Source organism: Schistocerca serialis, chromosome 3 (genome assembly GCF_023864345.2).
Source record: "Schistocerca serialis cubense isolate TAMUIC-IGC-003099 chromosome 3, iqSchSeri2.2, whole genome shotgun sequence".
Classification (NCBI taxonomy): Eukaryota; Metazoa; Arthropoda; class Insecta; order Orthoptera; family Acrididae; genus Schistocerca; species Schistocerca serialis.
In genome coordinates this window covers 309,363,894-309,386,614 of record NC_064640.1, presented here as the reverse complement: position 1 = coordinate 309,386,614, position 22,721 = coordinate 309,363,894, and the positions used below count along the sequence as shown (strand labels likewise).

The window sequence follows — 22,721 nt, the reverse complement described above, 5'->3', positions numbered from 1 at the left end:
ACTGGAAGCAGTTAATTCCATAAATTATCTGGGAGTAGGCATTAGGAGTGATTTAAAATGGAATGATCATATAAAGTTGATTGTCGGCAAAGCAGATGCCAGACTGAGATTCATTGGAAGAATCCTAAGGAAATGCAATCCGAAAACAAAGGAAGTAGGTTACAGTACACTTGTTTGCCCACTGTTTGAATACTGCTCACCGGTGTGGGATCCGTACCAGATAGGGTTGATAGAAGAGATAGAGATCCAACAGAGAGCAGCGTGCTTCATTACAGGATCATTTAGTAATCGCGAAAGCGTTACAGAGATGATTGATAAACTCCAGTGTAAGACTCTGCAGGAGAGACGCTCAGTAGCTCGGTACGGGCTTTTGTTGAAGTTTTGAAAACATACCTTCACCGAGGAGTCAAGCAGTATATTGCTCCCTCCTACGTATATTTCGCGAAGAGACCATGAGGATAAAATCAGAGAGATTAGAGCCCACACAGAGGCATAACGACAATCCTCCTTTCCATGAACAATACGAGACTGGAATAGAAAGGAGAACCGATAGAGGTACTCAAGGTACCCTCCGCCACAAATCGTCAGGTGGCTTGCAGAGTATGGATGTAGATGTAGATAGGTGGTAGATAAGTAGGTAGATGGTAAGGTATCAATAGCATAATGCCAGTTAATATAATCAATCACTATTAAAATTTTGTAACTGCATACTTCACATACTGTTCCTCTTTTACTAGCCTTTGAGTATTCCCACTCAGCCACCTACTTAAGTACCTCATAATTACATACAACAGGTAGAGATTGATAAATCAAAATACAAATGATGTTAACATAAAACAACTTGAAATAACATACTCAGTTATTTAGTTCCCACTAGTTAGTTCATCTCTCTCTTTTCACTTCCATTAGAAAGGAGTAAAATTCTTTATACACTGCAAGGTTGATAACAACGTTGGTATCAATGTTGGTAACTGGTATTTCTTATTCAAACATCAGCAGCTTTGATGTAAAGTACCATCAGTTGATGCATCCTAAAAGTATATGTCTTCCACTTCTTCATGTCACAAAGTGGAAATGGTACTGTGCTTATGCAATATACTACGCAAACTGACCGTGGTTGAACTGCAACCACAACATGGTAACCGAAAATTTGTGTGAACACGTCAGTCAATGGTACCCAGGCCTGGGTAGCAGTACTGATGTTATCTGCGGATAGCATTTTCCTTTAGTTGTCTGGGAATCTTGCCATTCTTTGTGTTACTCATTTCATATCCTCTTCCTGTACATTGGTAAGAGATCCTCAGCTCGAATGTGTTAATAGTCTTCTATACCTGAGGCCACCACTTCCTTAGTGAGAGTATCGATTTTGTTTCCCAATATGTTGTTACGCACTTTAATTCAACAGATGATGACCCTGCACCCACGAGTCAATTGCCACTCTTTACACCAAGTGTCGATCCTCTGCAGGTCTTCCCGCATTTTGCTACAGTTTTCTAGTGTCGTGACTTCTCTGTATACAACAGAATCATCTGTGAAAAGCCTCATGGAACTTCTGACTTTATCTACTAGGTCATTTACATATATTGTGAAAAGTAATGTTCCTGTGTCACATCCCTGGGGCATGCTGAAAGTTTCTTTAAGTTTGTAGACTTCTCTCCATTCAGAATGACATGTGGTGTTCTGTTTGCTATAAACTCTTCAATCCAGACACACTGTTGGTCTGATATTCCATACGCTCGTATTCTTATATTCTTTCATTAGGTGCCAGGTGTGACACTAACAGTTAGGTTGTCATTTGTCTCCTGAGGGCACATTTAACTCTATAGTAATCCCTTTGTTTGCCAATTAAACAGACAACAAGATATGTCACTGAGCACAAGACCAAATTAATAACAACACCAGATACCATTGGACATCTACTTTGCCCCCACCCCACCTCCACCAGCCATTCCATCAGCATAACAGTGCACAAATGTAGCTATAGTATTTCTGTGTTTATTTAGATTAATTAAGATATTTCATCATTAAACAACACATATATCTGTATGTATACATGCTTGAAGATGAGCAAAACATGCTAGAAATGTGTACCATTATACTAACTTAAGAGAACCTATGTATTAGGGTCAATGAAAAAGAAATGATCTGCCGTCTGTAAAATGAAAACCGCTGAAGGGATCGTAATGCTGTTTCTCATGGAAAAAGGTGTGGTCCCTATAAGAGCACTGATGCCCCTAACTCACTGCTAGAGGGACAGGGGTGCACACACACGTGACAACAGAGTGAGCATGTGCATGCATCAGCTGTCCACTGCACTCAGTAGTGCTGAAAACAGGGAAAGCGAGGCTTCAAAAGAAGCACAATGGGGTGCAATGCATTTATCAGCACTGGATGGAGTGCATGGAATAAAAATTCATTAAACAGTAGCACAAGTGTCTGTTGCACATGTCAAGACATGGTATGTACAATTCCAGGGACAGATATTGTTGGCCAATGATGCACGATCTGGAATGCCATACCATATCACGAATATCATTGTCCAGCGGGTGGATGCCCTCATTATTGAAGACTGGCGAGTTACAGTGGCAACACTGCCTGAGAGGCTGGATTGAGCATCAAAATTTGCAACCAACATTCAGTGCTCTCGATATACTTGTGCCATTCTTTGATTAATTTCCATTTCCCGCACCCCCTGCATCGTAAGGAAATGTATTATAACCCTTTCTCTTCTTTTACGGCCTTCGCTTCTCTGTTTCGGCACTACTGAGTGCAGTGAACAGTCAACACATGCATGTGCTTCCTCTGTTGTCACATGAGTGTGCGCCCATGTCCCTCTAGTGAGGAGCTTGGAGCCTCAGCACTCTTATAGAGACCACATCTTCTACTGCAGACAACGACATTATGATCCCTTCAGTGGTTTTGATTTTAAAACTTCTGTCTAATTTCTTTTTAAATATAAATGTGACTTGTAGCAGTATAATGCAAAGAATAATTTCTAAGTTTTTAAACTGACTATTAACTAACACCAGACAATTTCATGTACTTGAGAACTAACTCATCTAGCCCAATTACAGGGGCACCAATAATTTAATGTGGAATATACATCACAATGAAACACTATTTTTTATATTCACACAGTCTTAACACATTCACCTTTATTATCATAACTTTCTCATGCAGTAAACAGCAGCGTATCTTGGCAAACTTATAAAAAAGTTATTATAGATATTATCTACAATGAAAGGTGGAACACAAGGTAAGTATCAGAGGACAATCTAAAACCCAAAAATTAGTCCAAAATAAATGGCATGGTTCCATTAACTGAACAGTTAATCATGTGTGAAAAGCATATAAGTAGAACAAAACCAAGCAACAGATTACCAGGAAAAAAATTTGTCACAATCATTGAACTGTGATCAGTACATTTTAATTACACATTTTTACATAACAACATTTAAATGGCATCAAACTTGGTGTGAGAGAGGAGGGGAGACAAAAATAGACATATTTAAATTTAACTTTTTGTCATAAAGGTAAGTTTTACTTTCTAGAAATATGACAGATTGCTGAAAGGATAGGAAAGAGAAATAAGGTGACAATGGGGGTACTGAAATGAAAAAGGATTCTATGGAATTCTACTACAGCAAAAAAATGTACAAGCTGTAACTAAACTGTTTTATACAAAACACAAGTTAACTTTATTTTTCCAGTTCCTATAGAAAGCACTTTAGAAGTTCCAACACATTCTGTTAACTGTCATCTGCTTTACACAGTTCAACTAAATATTTCATACCTGCAATTTAAAATAGTTTTACTATCCATTTGCATTAGTACTAATATAAAAACTGTACTCACTAAACTGTGCTGTTATGAAATACTAACTTCAATAATAGGACCACAGACTATTTCTACATTAGTGACTCATAGTAAAAGTGTTATGGATTTACCAGAGATATCTTCAAGCTCAGCTAGCATATCTTGTGTCAAAAGTGGTGGCAATCGCTTCGAGAAGAAATCCTTCAGTGCAGTAGCAACAGCATTCACAGGAATGTCAAGCTCACGGATATCAAAATTAGGATCTGCAATTGATTGCATTACCCATAAGTTATGTAATAACACAGCAACTACAACGGATAGACAAACAACGTTACTAGTGTTATAGTTAACTCCAATAATACATCTGTTTTTTCTTAGACCAATAAATCACAATAAATTTCCTCGCAGAATTTTCACAACTTTATGAACATCTGTGAAGTCTTACGTGAATTAAAAATAATAGAAAGAGTAAAGGTTGCCACTCGTTGAGCAGTCGACAGGCACATAAACAAAACTGAGAATGTCATTTAACTTTTGAACAATACGTTTCCTCAGAGCGAACAGACCAACAAAAAAAACTAAATAAACAAACACAAGTGTGCAACACACACACACACACACACACACACACACACACACACACAGGTACAGGGCACAACAAAATGAATGAATGGGAATTTGAATTCCAATGCTGATCATTAAACTTGTGACACAATAACATCAGCATGGAGAATAGCATCAATGTTTTAAATTAAACAACAAGTAGTATTAACTGCAGGATACTGATATCAATAAATTCCTATCCTTACATCAGACACAACAATGCATTAACATTTAGCTTTTACGTCGTGAGTTAAGGGGTGCCAAGCAAAAACCCTTCTGGGACAGAAGTGTTTACTTTCTAATAGGTGAGAGTTTGGGGCAGTTAATTATGATGTATGTTTAAAGTAGCTGAGATTAAACATGCAGATTGATCCAATAGTCCCTTGGATCAGGCAGCCATACTGGTCTATGGAACATGGCACTATCGATTCACTAAAGAGTACCATTGTTCTCCTTTCCTTAAAATACGAGGCAGATAAATGCTAAACATGGCCTTTATAGTATCTCAGGAAGTATTTTGGATGAAATATGAGAGACAATGGGTTACAGAACCTGGCTGCTAGATGATAAACATCTGTAGCATTGCTCAAATTCCTATATTTACTTCTAAGTTTTTATCCATTTTACCTCCTGAATAATGTCATGATTAATTAGACACAGAATTCAAATTTTTCGCCTTCGATAAAACAATTCAATTGTGCAGGTAAAGGAAACTGACTTTCATAATCGCCATCATTCTTAAGTATTATCAAATACTTTCACATTAACATACATTCTAGCAGATTTACAAACTTTTATGTCAACATTAATCAAAATCAAATTATATTTCACAATATGGAAAATAGTTCAGTTTAGATTTAACACTAATGTTAGTATGAAGAAAATAAGAACAAAGAAGCAGGCACAAATAATACAACATTTATTTGATAAAATACTGAAGTGAACTTCACTTTTTGTACTGTTTCTAAGTGACCAAATAACAAGAAGTAATGGGAGGAAAGGAAACCCAACTAGGAAACATACTCAAAACAACATAATTACTCTACCACTAGGAGAAATTTGTTACTTCATAAATTGTTACTTTTAAAAGGGACATACCGACTCAAAATTGAACAAATGTGATTCATACAGTAGATCAAGACATGCACGGAAGGAAGGAAGGAAGATTACAGTTCAACTGCCAATCGACAGCAATGTCATTAGAGATAGAGCACAAGCCTGGATTATGAAAGGATAGGAAAGGAAGTCAACCATGCCCTTTTTTAAAAGGAACCATCTTGGTATTTTGCTGGGAGCAATTTAGAGAAATCACGGAAAACCTAAATCTGGATGGCCAGATGTGGGTTTGAACCCTCGTCTTCCCATATACGAATCCAGTGCATCAACCATTGCACCACATCACCTGTTGTCAAGACACAGCACACACTGTAACTGTTATATACGGCAACACTACCAATGTGCATAACCTGGTATGCTACAGCATGTTTAAGCTGATTTAATGAAGCAACATGTGCTAAACAGTAATAACAAAGATACATGGATGTTACATACTTCCATGGGATTAGAGAGAAGGACGGTGAGGTGGCAGGGGTGTTGAGACCATAATGATTGTTTATATTCTGATAGGTGCAGAGAACATTATGTATCAAATCTAGGATGTGCTTTCACCCGACAAGGAAATAGTCAGAATTGTTGTATTGAACCTATGATGATGTTTTAGCCACATGTTACCATCCACTAAAATCAATATACTAAATTTCAGCTGCAGACACCATCAGGAAGTATCCTAATAAAAAATAAGAGACAGATACCCCTGGATCCGGTTGGCTGTTTTTACGGCAAGTGTCGTGTGTATAACATGGAATGCACAGTCATCTGAAGAGAATTCCAATTCCAGATTTTGTTAAAAGGGGAAGCAAATATCATTTTTTCCCTCAGGATCTTCTTTTAATTTTTGGTAACTGTTTGGAAATACATCTTTTTGACTCTAGTTGGCATTTAAAAAAAATACCCTGTACATCCAATCTCACCTCACAGGTGATAGGGAACCCTGTGAATGTTCTGCTGCTGGCTATGGAGACACACAACAGATACCAACTGAAGCCACTGACAGAAAACATGCATCGACATTAAGTGATGTTTGAAATAGTTAATTTTTACACAAACATTTAAATAGTGCAGATATGAGATTAGAAACAACTGAAACACTTGGTACCATACTGTAGACTATAAATCCACCAACAGTGAAGAAGCTAAAAGAATTTCTACTTATGAAGATATTTAAGTGATAGTGCAACATTTTATTATCAGTTACCTCCAAATAAACACCACTAACTAGAATTACCTTATCAGACAAAGAAACAGCGGTGGTATGTTGGTTAAACAAAAGTGTCCAGAACACCTGTGTGTGAGTACCATTCAAAAGAAATTTCACTTTGTCCATTTGGAATGTTAATTACATAGAAGGAAAGACAAAGCTCCAAAATGAAGTACCACTCAAATGGATAGTACAATGATTTTGAGCATACTGTTTTTTGAGCTTTTTTTCTGATGCCAGACAAAAGGTCATTTAGTGTCAGTGATAGTATTTTGAGAGACTGGGCTTTAGCTATTGCTAAGTATATAGGTTTACATTAATTTACCGCCTCTCAAATTTGGATAAGTTGCTTTAAAAAACTACATAACACTGCATCAAGAAAAATAATAATAAAAATTTTGTGAAACAGATCAGAAACTGAAGTGATTGAAATGCAAAGCATAAGATCACTAGTTTTAGTGAATTTTTTGTTTACAATGTAGATCAGTCCAGTTCCGAAAAAAGGAACGTATGCTTTCACTAAAAACGGAAAAACATACAGAGACAAATGTGCACTCCACATCCGCCCTCTGTAATCAGAATCGATTGTTCAGTGTTACCCACACTATATGTCTGTCTTCAGAAATCAACAGGAAATTTTGGACTACATGTGAAAAGATCAATGTTTTAGATAGACAATCATGAGGTAGACTAATCAAAGTCTGGGAAATTTGAGATTAAAAGGTTAAATTTTTCATGCGTCACACTTTTCTTTTGTTCTGTGGGAACAAATACTTTCTCCTTCTAGAATCTTGGTTAATTTACAAAAAGTCTGAATCATTAACTGCCGCATGGGCTAAGAACTGCCCAGTTCATGGCTGCCAATGCTCTCAAAGCAGTAAGCATGATCCCAAGAAAAAATGTTTACAAAGGGACCTGGAAAATTCCACGAATATATGATACAAATCAAATTGAGCATATGTTGGTATCCAAAACATGGGCAAACGGCACTGAAAATGTATGCATGATTTTGGAAGCAAAGTCAGACTCAGTCCACTAACATGTGGCTACAAAAATGAAGCAAAGGATTGATATGGCATATAAAGGGAAAACTAGGAGAATTCTGAACTGTGGTAAAGGACGTAACAGGGAACTCTACCCAACCTAGAAATGAGGAGTCATATTATGGTGAATGTAGACGCGTGGTGCAACAGAAGAAAAAAGCAAGATTAAAATGTCTCCAATAAAATATCTAGGTTATGTATAATGAAAGGACCATAGAAACAGCCACGATGTGCAGAAGAAAGAAAAGAGAAGCCTTAAAAAGGAAGACAGAGGATATTAAAGAGCATTAAACAGGAATGAGAGTAGAAAGTTTTACAAGAAGTTAAAAGAAGGTCCATGAGGGTAAAAACCTAAATAATAGGCTGCAAGTACAAATATGGACATTTGCAGACAGGAAAGGGGAAATGATGGACAGAATATTTTAAAGAAATGTTGGAGGATGAGTGCACTGATGGGGAGCAACAGATATTATAGAACACAGAAGAACCAAAAATAGAAGAGCCTACTCTTGCACAAGTATAAAGGGTGGTGAACTGTCAAAAACTCACAAATCTCCAGGAACTGATGGAATAATTGCTGAGCTGCTAAAGAGAGGAGGCATTACTTTATACAGATGGATACATAAACTTATCTGGTTATCTGGAATCAAGAAAGAATTCCAGAAGAATGGACGAATGGTGTAATTCAGTCATATATAAGGAAGGCAACAATTACAGGGGGATACTCTGTTGAATGTGGCATATAAGATTTTTACCCAGAATCCTATATAACAGACTAGACCCATATGTGAAAGACATATTGGGCAGTTATCAGTGAGGCTTTAGGCCTAACAGATCAACTATGGACCATATATTCATACTGAGACAAAGCATATGAATGTAACATAGAAGTCAACAATATCTACGTGGACTTCAAGTAGGCTTTTGAAAGTCTATATAGTGAAAAAAAGATAGAATATATAAAACAGCCTGGCATAACAACCAATAGCTGATGCTCTTACACAATGTTTTCCAATCTGACCTTAGAAGTGATTCTACAAAAACTGCAGATATCTGGGCACATAGATAAAGACCACACAGTTTGCTGCATATGCTGATTATGTTGCAATTATTAGCAGATGAAGGACATCATTGGAGATAGTAGTGGTAGATCTGAAAGAAGCTGCAAAGCATACAGGACTCGAAATTAATGAATCAGAAACTAATTATATGAAGCTACACAGAACAGGGGACAATAACCTGGATTACTGATCAGCAGCAGATTTTAATTCTGAGCACAGAAAGGATTTTGAATAACTAGCAGCTAATATTTAGTTAGTTATATAATTTTGATGTCACTGAAATAAAAGCCTGCTTTTAGGTGGCCATATGTGTTATCATACATTTATACAGCTAATGATGCCCAAGATGGTAAATCAACAGCTCAAAATGACTATATGGCTGTGATTAGGCCAGTGGCTACATATGAATGTAAAGTATGGATACTGAGCAGCACTGATGAACAACAATCGAGAATATTTTAAGAAGCCTACTACAGAAAATTTATTGAGGAATCTGGCTCCAAAATGGTTCAAATGGCTCTAAGCACTATGTGACTTAACTTCTGAGGTCATCAGTTGCCTAGAACTTAGAACTAATTAAACCTAACCAACCTAAGGACATCACACACATCCATGCCCAAGGCAGGATTCGAACCTGCGACAGTAGCGGTCACTCGGCTCCAGACTGTAGCACCTAGAACCGCACGGTCACTACGGCCGGTGGAGGAATCTGGGATAATGACCGTATTCCGATAGCAAGAACCAATTACGAGTTGGACCATCTCAATCAAGGAGCTGTTACTGTAAGGCTAATTAAAAGTAAAAGAATAGCCTGGCTAGAGCATGTCCTAAGGATAGTGGACACCAGTACATCTTGAAGTGGAAACTGCCAGGAAGAACATTAAAAGAAAGGCTATGTCAACAATGGCGGCACAACATGGAAGGAAACATCAGAGCCCTGAGAATAAGAGGATGGAGAAGAAATGTCAGCGAGATGGCAGTTAGACAAAGAATTTTTCCATCAGTGTAAGGCATTTTACTTAACATTAATAGATTAAATCATTATGGATAGACCACTGCAGTTTCCAGTTTACCACCATGACAACATTCTCATGTTGCAGTCATAAGTACACTATCAGTCTTCCTTTCCCCTGTTTAAAAATCTGGTAAGAGCCGCACTGCTTAATGTATTGATACTAGGCTGGATTCATCCCCAAATCTGACCCAATTTTGTTTCAGAACATCTAAGTCTGCACCTCAAAGGGCTGGAAATATCTCCCTTAATTGTATGTTCCTAGTAAACAAAAACGTCTGTTTAGAGCATTGCATCAATATTTCACATTCTTGCAAAAGTTACAAGGAATAAAATTAATGTTGAAATGTTGGAAACCTGGTATTTATAAGGTACAGTTAAATGAAAATGAGACAGATGAGAAAAAAGTATGTCAACTCTATATGATTTTAAAAGTAATCACTGTAAATGTTGACAAATCTATCACACTGTGAGATGAGACAGTCAATACCTTAATGGAAAAACATTTGTGGTTGCCTACAGAAACATAATTGTACCCAGACATGCACCACTTCATCCAAACCAAATCAAGAATATCTTTCTTCAAGGCTCCAAAAATATGTAAGTGGCATGGTCAGAGATCAGGACTTTATGGAGGATGTGTAAAGGCTTTCCAGTGAAACTTCTGCAGCATAGTCGAAACAACCTTGTGCAAAGTGTCCATGTACTGCTGCACTTTAATTGTGGTGTTGTGTTCCAGAATGTCAATGATCACTGGGCCCTCGCAGCCAAAGAGGAAGGTCATCATGACTTTTCCAAAGCTGGTGTGGCTGTTGTATTAACTACTGCACAAGATTTGCTGGGAAGCCCTTACAATTCTCCATACATACCCTGTCTTTCACCATGAAAATTCCATATTTTTGGAGCCTTGAAGAAAGACATTCATGGCTGTCAATTTGCTTCAGATGAAAAGTTGCACATCTGAGTACAATCACGGTTCCGTAGGCAACTTCAACCATTTTTCCATGAAGGCACTAACTGTTCTTGTCTCACAGTAGGCTAAATGTATTAACAGTTATAGCACTTCATCTACCTCATTTTCACCTGACTGCCCCTTATATTTGTATATACTCCATACAAATTTGGGAGAAATGTTATGGATACAATATAAGCTGTATTTGTCCACTAATATTTAATTAATTTATGATCACATTCAATCGGTGATTAAGCACTTACCTCACAACCTAATGGGCAGTGATACAAGTTCAGGACGGTACACGAAAACAATTTCAAGGGTGGAAACCATGTGAAAAAATGTCATATTTCATTATTACCTTACAATAATCTCCAGTTCATGTCAGGTGGTGAAATTCTGCATGTAGATTGTAACTAACATGGAGTACAAGTGGCAAAAAAACCATGGCAGATTTCAACGTGACTAGCCTGACTATTCCCTTAAGAGTAACTCTGTCTTCACACCATATATCCTCATTATATTCAATAATATTAACATAAAGCTGGGAATGATGTAAGAAACAAGGAATATGCAAAAAGCACAAATGTGAAAACAACCACTCTGTAAGGACACTGTGGTACTGGTTCTGCAGGTATGACTGAGTACTGAAATAATAATGTAGAACTACAGACTGTTACAACAGTCTTTATTTATGTATTTATTTCACCTAGCAGGAATAGAGACTTCAGGCACACTCTTACATCTAACCAGGCTTTCTTAGTGAGTAAACATTACAGATTGTATGGTACATGAGCAATATTTAATAATAATAATGACGATGACAATGTATAGTAATGAATATTAGTTGACCCATGCAAATAATTTGCACTCTATCCTGCTCAATTACCAGCAGGTAATACAGTACCAGAGATATACATAAATACAAATACCTATTAATGAAAGGTATTATCTGAATAGTAGTAACAAATATTAGTCTCTCTAGAAAAAATCAGTATCATTATATACAATATGTTTGATTGTAAAACATATACCAAGCAAATACTGTCTTTGTCATATTTTATTTTTTCAAACTTCTTTATTTTACAAAACTTCTTTAAAAATAATGTAAGCAGTTATAACGTGATCATTGTTAACCTTATGGCTGATGTGTCTTCAGCACAAACATAAATATCAGTGAATGTGTAAATTCGTGAAAAAGTATAACTGCTCATGCAAAAAACACATTCTGGTAAATACAATCCTGCCCTTTAAAGCATTTGACCTTACACTTTATTAATTGTCACAACAAAGGCTCTTTCATTGCAAATTGTTTTCTTATCATTTGGAAAGACAAGGTTGGATCAGAAGGTGTGAGGTTAATGGGCAGTATGAGCTCATTTTTAGACAAGTCAATGAATTTAGCAATGATGTACTCATCTAACTGAGTTACAACTAATATTGCACAACAATGAACCCCTGATTAGTATTAAGATTTCTAACTAACACAATAATAGCACTTTTCTTTACAAGCAATTGATGAAGTGGTAAACTGGATGGAATTAATGAGTCCAAGAATTCTACAGGGCACATATGAACGTTGTTAATGTCTTCAAGATGGACAGAATCCAGAGCTGAGGTAGACCTTTGCCTCTACATGTAACAAACTGGAAGTCACAAATTAATTAACTGTTGTACAGTCATCATTATCTGAACATAGTATCGCCTGCAACTAGAATTGCATAACATTTTGTTCATTGCTTTCTGTGGCATTGAATATGGTGGCAATAAAACTATTGTAATTACAATAACAATTTTTAGGAATTTTGATTGCTTCATTGAAGTAATCTGTTTGATTTCCTAATTCACCATTACTCAACTTAAGTAACCACTAAGTGAATATGGTATTATAATTTGCCCTCATATCTTTAGCCAATTTGTGAATTTTAACATGACACCATAACGGTTATCATTTAAATGTCGTTTCAGCAAAGACTGTTCCATTAGCAGGTCTAATGATGTGTGATATTTGAAAGGAATCTCCACCAAACAGAATTATTTTGTCTCCATAAGGGAGATTATTATTCATTGAAAGTCGATCGCCAACACTTAGCACTTCTTTCGGAACCAGTGAACTCTCATCCCAAATGATGAGATAAGAATTACAGAAAAGTTATGCATCCTTAGTGTGAGTGAGAATTAATGAGACTGATACATTTAAGATAGTTACAGGTAGTTTGAAAATTGAATGAGATGTGCGTCCCCCTGGCAGGAGATTGGCAGCAATACCTGTCCATGCAACAGCTAAAACAACTTTGTTTTCACTTCATAAAATGGGATACAAAGTTTTGTAGACAAATATTTTTCCAGAGACTCCAAGTCCATCAGTGAGGCAACAATTGGGAATCTTATTTCTGACTGAATCAGCTACTGCCTTCTGTTCTTCATTTAACTTTTTCACGGGTCAGCAGGTGGAACTGTTGGCAAGATTTGCCATGAAATTTAAAACCGTTCTCCGATTCTAACAACATTAGGTTGTAGACTTCAGGTGTGTGTGTGCTGTCTCTCAAAAATCTTCGGAGAGTGTGTCCTGATATGTTCACAACTCAGGTATATTGACAGAACAGAATATACAGTTGATGGCAAAAATCTGTCTCAACTGTGTTGGCATTTGGTGTCTGGCAGCCTCCTGCAAACATTCTTTCCATCCAGTGTTAATTAATGACTAAATGTAATTTTTCTACAGTTTAAAGTAAAGAGATCCACAGTATTACATCAACTGTGCCTAGACCGCCAAATGATTGTTATCCTTAGACATGCAGAAGCTGTACTTGGAGGTGGATTCACAGTGCAGGTGTGTCCAAAGCACTCGGTGTTTTCCTTGTGAATAATCCATTGTCCTTTTGACCACACAAAATGTTCTGGAATTTCATGGTAAAGGTACTTGTGTGAGGTAATACTGTACTAGAACAATTAAAAAATGCCACAAATTTGTAGTCCCTATGAAGGTTAGCCTGAAAGTACATCATGTGTTGTTCTGATAAATGGACAACAGATCGTCGCTTGATCGTATGACATCGGTGGAAAAGCCAGACTTCGCGTAATCACCATAGAATCTCAGGTGGTCTCACATGACAACAACTCAAGTAAATCTTGACTTCATCAACAACAAGTTGTCATTCACCTTCCGAATCTGAATGCAATCCTAAAGCCATGCAGTCATTTCTGTTATACACATACTTGAACAAATATGTAACAGATTTGATCAAAGAACAATGTTCAAGATTGATATGAGAGTGTTATTTTCTACTGAGAAATCTGCAGAATAGTACAATCCATCGACTATCAACAATAAATGATCAAAATGTCACTGTAATGCCATTACTACATCGTCTATAAATAGGGTAACCATCAACATTTAAGTCAGTTCCCTCCTGAAAATGTTTTAGATAATTTTTAATATTTTTTGTTCTTGCCTGCAGGGACTGTTCAGATTGACAGTACCACAAGGTCTGTGTACCAAGAATTCCTGAATAACTTCAAAATGTTTGGGGTCCATTTTTTTATCTGGAATTTCTGGACAAATTAAAGTGTCTACATCTTCAAATGAATGTAATTTATCTTCATTTGACAGAATGAGCACAAAGTGTGCGTGGCGGAGATCTCCCTTTTGCAATTCAACAACATAAACATAACCAATGACTACACCTAGTACACTCCCGGAAATGGAAAAAAGAACACATTGACACCGGTGTGTCAGACCCACCATACTTGCTCCGGACACTGCGAGAGGGCTGTACAAGCAATGATCACACGCACGGCACAGCGGACACACCAGCAACCGCGGTGTTGGCCGTCGAATGGCGCTAGCTGCGCAGCATTTGTGCACCGCCGCCGTCAGTGTCAGCCAGTTTGCCGTGGCATACGGAGCTCCATCGCAGTCTTTAACACTGGTAGCGTGCCGCGACAGCGTGGACGTGAACCGTATGTGCAGTTGACGGACTTTGAGCGAGGGCGTATAGTGGGCATGCGGGAGGCCGGGTGGACGTACCGCCGAATTGCTCAACACGTGGGGCGTGAGGTCTCCACAGTACATCGATGTTGTCGCCAGTGGTCGGCGGAAGGTGCACGTGCCCGTCGACCTGGGACCGGACCGCAGCGACGCACGGATGCACGCCAAGACCGTAGGATCCTACGCAGTGCCGTAGGGGACCGCACCGCCACTTCCCAGCAAATTGGGGACACTGTTGCTCCTGGGGTATCGGCGAGGTCCATTCGCAACCATCTCCATGAAGCTGGGCTACGGTCCCGCACACCGTTAGGCCGTCTTCCGCTCACGCCCCAACATCGTGCAGCCCGCCTCCAATGGTGTCGCGACAGGCGTGAATGGAGGGACGAATGGAGACGTGTCGTCTTCAGCGATGAGAGTCGCTTCTGCCTTGGTGCCAATGATGGTCGTAGGCGTGTTTGGCGCCGTGCAGGTGAGCGCCACAATCAGGACTGCATACGACCGAGGCACACAGGGCCAACACCCAGCATCATGGTGTGGGGAGCGATCTCCTACACTGGCCGTACACCACTGGTGATCGTCGAGGGGACACTGAATAGTGCACGGTACATCCAAACCGTCATCGAACCCATCGTTCTACCATTCCTAGACCGGCAAGGGAACTTGCTGTTCCAACAGGACAATGCACGTCCGCATGTATCCCGTGCCACTCAACATGCTCTAGAAGGTGTAAGTCAACTACCCTGGCCAGCAAGATCTCCGGATCTGTCCCCCATTGAGCATGTTTGGGACTGGATGAAGCGTCGTCTCACGCGGTCTGCACGTCCAGCACGAACGCTGGTCCAACTGAGGCGCCAGGTGGAAATGGCATGGCAAGCCGTTCCACAGGACTACATCCAGCATCTCTACGATCGTCTCCATGGGAGAATAGCAGCCTGCATTGCTGCGAAAGGTGGATATACACTGTACTAGTGCCGACATTGTGTATGCTCTGTTGCCTGTGTCTATGTGCCTGTGGTTCTGTCAGTGTGATCATGTGATGTATCTGACCCCAGGAATGTGTCAATAAAGTTTCCCCTTCCTGGGACAATGAGTTCACGGTGTTCTTATTTCAATTTCCAGGAGTGTACATGTGTTTTTAAACAGATTGTGTAATAAAGCTACCAGATTTAACCACAGAAATTAATTCAGATCTATGTTCATCTGTTTCAGCTGAGAGGTAATTTCAGTCCACTTGCAGTTGCAAGTAACTGTGAGAAGCAGATCAGGCTTTCCTAAGTGGGCAACAATGGCTGTCGCGTCTTGATAATTTTGAAGCATACTGCAAGGACTCTCATTGTAAGCAGAAGGAAGATCAATATATATATTCCCCAATTGCTCCCCCTTGTTCAGCATCAGTGTAAAGAAAGTCCATCAAACCTTTGTAACTATCAGCTACAAGTTCTTTTTGATGAGATTGAATAAACCTTCTACTTTGATATAACTGTCAACAATATGTTGTTGAAATAATTTACCTGAAGCATGAATTACAGTGAAACCCTCTCCAACTGCTAGATGATAACAATAGTACTGTAGCTGTGTTGTGACTGTTATCAATACAGTATCATGAACTTGAACATGAGGCTTACCTACAGTCCATCCAAACTCACCATATGGAAAAAGCAGTTAACCGCACATCAGATCAAAATGAGGATTCAAGTAAGGTACTGTCGTAAGTGTGCTAGTTCTTTTAGAACAGAGGACAAAATCAAAATTACCTGGTTGTGTTCTGTCACCAGTGCTAAAAACAGCAGCCACCTCACTGACTGTAGGCACAATGGATCTTCCAGGGTGAAATGTATTATTAGTATTGAATTGTATTTGAAAATCAGGTACACGGCGATCTACATCTTTTGCATAAGGATTATGTGTATCAAGCATTTCCCTGCAACAGGTTCTATTGGCTTTATTCTCTATATGATGATGTAATGGAGTATCAAAATCTATAATGAAGAGGTCAGCATAAGTTGGTGCACCTTCCTACCATATGATACACCTATCCATGCAATGTGGACTGCTGCAAGAAATATCACCTGTCTTAAACTAAACTGATGCAAATGCCAGAGCATTGTTAAACTGTCTAATATTTCCTATGTTGTTCTTAGTATAGTCATTATTCAGTTCTATGAGGCTTTGAAGCTCTTTACAAACTTTAATGGGGTCTAAGTTAACCTCCCCCTTGTGGAACACATGGTAGCTGAATTGTCACTGAACTCCCATGCAAACAACCTCACAGAACAACATGCACACATTTGGTCCATATTATCAGCACTGTGTGTTTGAACTTCATTGCCTTTAAGGAAAAGATGGGCAGAACAATATTTTTTGGTAGTTTATGTAGTTGCATTTATATTTTGATGGAGGTGAAGTAGGTAAGTTGGTGACACAAAGTCGATGTCTTGCACAAATTGTTGCCACTGAACACTGATAGGTCTTGTCTACAGTTGCACTGAGCTTCTCTATCTTGCTGAAGTTGAAGTTGTCAATGTTCATCACTTCCTCTGGCACTTCTTCTTCTACAGTTTGTGACATGTTTCTATGGTGTGGAATGCCCTCTGGTTGGATGTCACTCTCTCGATATTATCATGTTGTGCCCGATGGCACTGTAGAAACTTGAAATACAGAAGAAAAAAATTAGCAGACATTTGAAAGTTTTTGGTTTTTGTAATTATTCATTTGTTAAGAAAAATTAATAACAAATAAATATACCTGGTCATAATTGTTTGTTGGCCTTTGCTAGTGATAGAGATTAATGGTATTGAGTTTAAAACAATCACTGTAAAGTAATGATGAGTTAAAAGTTAAATCTACTAAGTAATAAATTAAGTTATAAAAGTAAATGGTACATACCCGTGATGATGAAAGTTGATGTAATTCAGTTTGTTCATGCAGCAAATCACGTGACAGACTACTCTTGCGTAAAGAATCTACCAAACTGCAGCCACAGTCGTGCGTGTTAGTTAAATAGATTGTCAACAGATGGCACATTCTACACTGTTCTTAGAAAAATGTTTTCAAACTAAAGTTTTTTAACGAAAAAAATAACTTTAAACTATCTGTGCATTTTTTGTCATTAGTGGTGAACCTGGAAAATGATGTCTCAATCGCTAATTTTGATTAAGTGACATGGGATATATAGCATGTGAACATAAAACACTTTTGGGAAATTATATAGCTATATGATGTGAAATTACAGACATGTCAGTCTTAGTAACATTAAGCAATTTCCTCACTATGTTCTTTAACTGGGTATAATAAGCAGATTAGATGGAAAGAAAGAAACAGAAATAGAAAGGACGAGAGATGCATAGAGAGATAAACTGCACTGATGATAAAACAAAACTTTAATCTCCTCCTGAATGCAGAGTAGTTTTGAGTAAGATGCAGGTTACACGATAATTTGCTCCATTGTCATATGGCTTAAATGGGGCAAAGGAACAGCCAAGATGCTGGACGTATCCAATATGGTATAGCAGTTGTGGAATGGTGATAGGCATTTGATACATGAGGAGAGGTACTGAGGACACCAGTGAGCAGGTGTGGCTCATAGTTAGTTTCTGTGGTGAAGGCACCCCAAAATACACATTAAAATATATTTCTCAATGACGTATTATAGAATTTAAATCATCAGTAGGCATTTCAAATATTCCACACACTGGTTTAAATAGTGACAGCCAATGCTTTGGGACCTGCCGATATCGAGTGATGTTTTCTTAACAAGCAGTAGCTAATCTTAATGCTGTGCCTTGAAATGGCAGTTTAGTTCTGTGTAGCAGAGGTCTGGGGGCTGACTTCAATAGAGTGCAGCAGTTATGGACCTCCTGAAGACTCTGGCCAATGAACAGAGTAGCTGAAATTTCACTACTGAATCTCTGTCTGTGTACGTCTCTATTATGCTTTGATTTGTCATTAACTGACATATAGTATACACGTTTTTATAGTTTTTTGTTTCTGACACTGGCGACAAAACAGAAAACTTCAAGAATTCAGGAATTTTTTTTTTGAAGGCTAGTTCGTCTAATGTTGGAACTGGATGGTGTCTTGAAGCAGCACATTTAAAAAATCAGAAATTCAGGTTTCCTTAGGTCTATTCAAAATGATTCAAAATGCACTCCTGTATTCCATTTATGAGGCATGCCTCAACCTCATCATGAGTGAGCTGTCTAAGACAAGTTTCCTCACAATCTAAGTTGATGAAACCACTGACTGTGCAAACTTATCACAACTGGTGCTAATAATTTGGTATGTGTTATTGGAGATAATAAATGAAAGATTTATTTCCTCTGTATGACAAAATGTCACACTGCAGATGATGTAACTGTAGCTGTTCTCTGCAAGCTAAACAAAAGTAAATGGAACACATGAGACACTGATACCTCAATGTTACAGTGGTGCTCCTGTTAAGAGTGGCCACAAAAGTGGAATTCAACAGAGAATTAAAGAAATATATAAAATGCTCACTTTATTTACTGCTACACACACAAGTTAAATTTAATTGCTGAATGTTGTGTAACAAGCCTTATGCAAGTGCAGATCTTCTTCAACAACTCTGAAAGAATTCCTACCCGTCTTTTCCCAGTTTCCTAACCACTCAGCCATTCTTGACAAGATAGTGAAGAAACGTATTCCTACATGTCGCCATTCCATCAGTTAGAATTTCAAATTGTACAGCATTACCACTATATACAAATACCAAACAGAAATTGTCGAGTGCATGCAAAAAAAATTATTGACAGTGACACTAATGATCACAGGACAATAAACAAGGCTATGCGACTTAAGGGTTTCCTGCAAGATGAAGATTTCCACTTCTTGTTACATTTTTTAATAAAATCATGCCTCATTGTGACATTCTGTTCAATGAACTACAGGAACGGAATATTGATGCAGTGAAAACTATCGGACATGTATCTCATTTTGCACTATCTGTTCAGCGTGTTAAGACCTCTACTGACATTGATGATCATTGGAAACAAGAAGAATCAATTGCAAAATGGAGACATTACATGGAATCAAGAAAGATGCATGTACTAGATGTTTATGACTGCATCGTGACTCAGATCAGTGATTGATTCAGTTTTAACGATCACTTTCCAATTGCACAGCTGTTTAAACTTTCATCTTCATCAAAGCATCAAATTATTTTGGCAAAATAAATAAATAAATAAAATAAAAATTAAAAAAACACTGAAAGTAGCATAATGACCTGAATGAGTTGTACACCCATTCGGATTTTATACGGAGCTTTATACATGAAAAGAACTTGGCAGAAGCTTTCCTGAAAGAGTTAAACAACTGTAAGTAATTGTGACCTTCCCAATGGCAACAAGAGATGCATAGCCCTGCTTTTCTATGCTAAAATGGGTGAAAATATTCATGTGAAATACTATGAGTGACAGACAGACATTGTGCACTTGCAATGTGTTATTGAAAAAGAATTACTGAATCGTTCAAATTTCAATGAAATGGCCACAGACCAATTTGCAGTGCGGAAGGGGAGATGAGCTGATCGCGCCTATGAAAAAATGAATTAAGGTAAGCAAAACGTGCATGAATAGGTGATAAGAAGCAATTCCTTTGTTCAGTTGTGAAACATGGCATTTTTTGTAGGGTAGGCTGAGAATAACGAGTTTAGAAAAAAAATATTATATATATATATATATATATATATATATATATATATATATAAACAAAAACTTGTAAATTAGAAACACTGCAAAAGTATCTCAGTCACATATTTCAACTAAGATGAAACTACTGTAGAAATTGTTATAAATAAATGCATAAAAATATTAAACACCTACACATGAATAAAAATACCGCACATAGTAACTCACCATCAAATATTTTTATAAATTAGTTCTATCCTCCTGTCCTTTTTCTAGGCATACATGTCGATAACACGAGATATGAACTCCTGCTGTTTGGTCGAAGATTTCACAGTTCCCTTCTCTATAGCTAGAATCTCCAAGTTTGACCATCTGTCATATGTCACTGTGTTGTGAAGGTATATTTTCATATGTTTTAATGTACTCATGATTCTTGCGCAAAACGTGCTGGTTGCAAGAACCAACAATAGTAATTTCACACATTCAGAGAACACGTTTTTTACTCCAGTGTCTATAAGGGATCTGAGGAGGTCCTAGCACTGTAGACGTTCATCCTTGCTGCTGTATATAAATATAAGTTCTCCTTTCACCTTTTCACTGACAAAGAAGGGATATATTTTAAGTACTGTAGTTTTCTAACTTCATTTATCAGGAAATTGTCTGGCCTACTATAACCTGAGAACTTTTTTCTCATCTACAAGTTATGTAAAATCTGTTCCATGAAAGTCATGGAGTCTGGTTTCCATGTTTACTATCATTGTGTCAATTATTTTGAATGCCAGCCATCTCAAATTCTGAATACTTGCTTCTGTTTTGTTAAAATTAATTTCGGATACTCCTGCTGAATTTATTAGGCTCTAAGCTTCCACAATGCATTTCAGAATAATTTCCTCACATCTTAGCCTTTCAACAGCATTAATGTAGTTTTCAGTTTCAAGCTTACAGCATCTTATGCCCACAGTTTTTCTTTGCAAGACGTCAAACTAGATACCTGTATGTTGGAAAATTGGTTTGTACAGCTGCAGTAGAAAAAGAAAGGTCTGATCATTCTCTATACTATTTAGCACAATTGCTTGTTGTACAGAATTATCATCCCACCCTTCATTCTTTATCACATCATTAAACGCTACTCCAAGGCGTGTGTAGTAAAGAATAACAGTTTGTACAGGACTTTGTAGTTTAAATCCTCTTACCCTCAGAAGTTCACTTCTTTTACTGGAACAGCTAAAATGTGTGAAATCATGAAAGATTTGCCATAAACAGTTTTACTTGCGTAATCTTTTTACAAGCATAGAGGAGAACTAGGATCAACTCATGGGTATCACAGTAGATAAAGAGAGGATATGCTTGTTTCACAATAGAATGGACACCATAATTTTTCCCTGCCCTTGCACTGCAGCCGTCATATGTTGCAATACTAATTTTTTGAAATCAATATTCCAACTGCTTAGCACTCGCAACAAAACAGTGGCTATACCTTGTGCATCTGATTTTTGGATACGTCATAAAACCCTATGAATTTCTCTTGAATTCCTCCTGATTTATTATCTGCAAAACAAAAAATTACACTCATCTGAATTCTAGTTGAGACATCGATTGTTTTGTCGGCTTGCACTGATGCAAAAGGATTATTTTTAACTTCACTTGAAATTCGTTCTTCAACAGCATCCTCAATAAAAGCTATTAATTCATTCTGTATATCATCAGCAGTGCCTTTAAATACCCAATCGGATGCTAAGTGATCTTTCAAAAGTTCTAAATTTTTTCCTTTATTTAGTGACACCTTAGATTTGTCATGACCTTGAAGAGCTAACTCTTGCTGTGCTAAAAAGTAGATCGTCGAAATAAGTCTCTTCATTATACTTCTGTCTCAATCAACCTTCTCCTATGTTTTAAGGCATCCAGGCATGTTGTTTCTAAAAGCGCGTGGTCAATTTTTTACTGTACTTAACTTTTTGTATTTAACAGCTGCTGCGATATGTAAAATGAAACATGCAAACTTTTTAGCTTTTGAAAGGAAATTTTGAAGACTCTCTTAGCCTATTTACCACTAACCATTTCAAATAGCACACAGTAAAAAGAAAAAAGTTTGTTCCTTGCAGCACTGCCACTTAACCAGGGTTTTGAATTGTACCATTGTGTTCGGAAGTGTCTCACAAATTTTCCATAAGCTTTTTAATAGACAGATTTGGTGTCAGCTTTCATTCTTCACCAGGAGTTTATCTTCCAAAGAAAGAGAGAGAATAACGTAGGGTTTTCGATTAAAAAATTCAGTGGATCT

The 22,721-nt window shown here is 37.7% G+C and overlaps 1 protein-coding gene across 5 annotated transcripts in view; it reads right to left on the bottom strand.

Annotated features, from left to right (window-relative positions):
* LOC126470106 (rho GTPase-activating protein 190) overlaps positions 1-22,721 on the bottom strand; it is a 293,491-nt gene that overhangs the window by 11,492 nt on the left and 259,278 nt on the right. For all 5 annotated transcript variants that reach the window (XM_050097683.1, XM_050097685.1, XM_050097686.1 and 2 more), the window contains one exon: positions 3,948-4,079. In XM_050097683.1, coding sequence (XP_049953640.1) covers positions 3,948-4,079 — 132 coding nt within the window. The remainder of the gene's footprint in view (positions 1-3,947; positions 4,080-22,721) is intronic.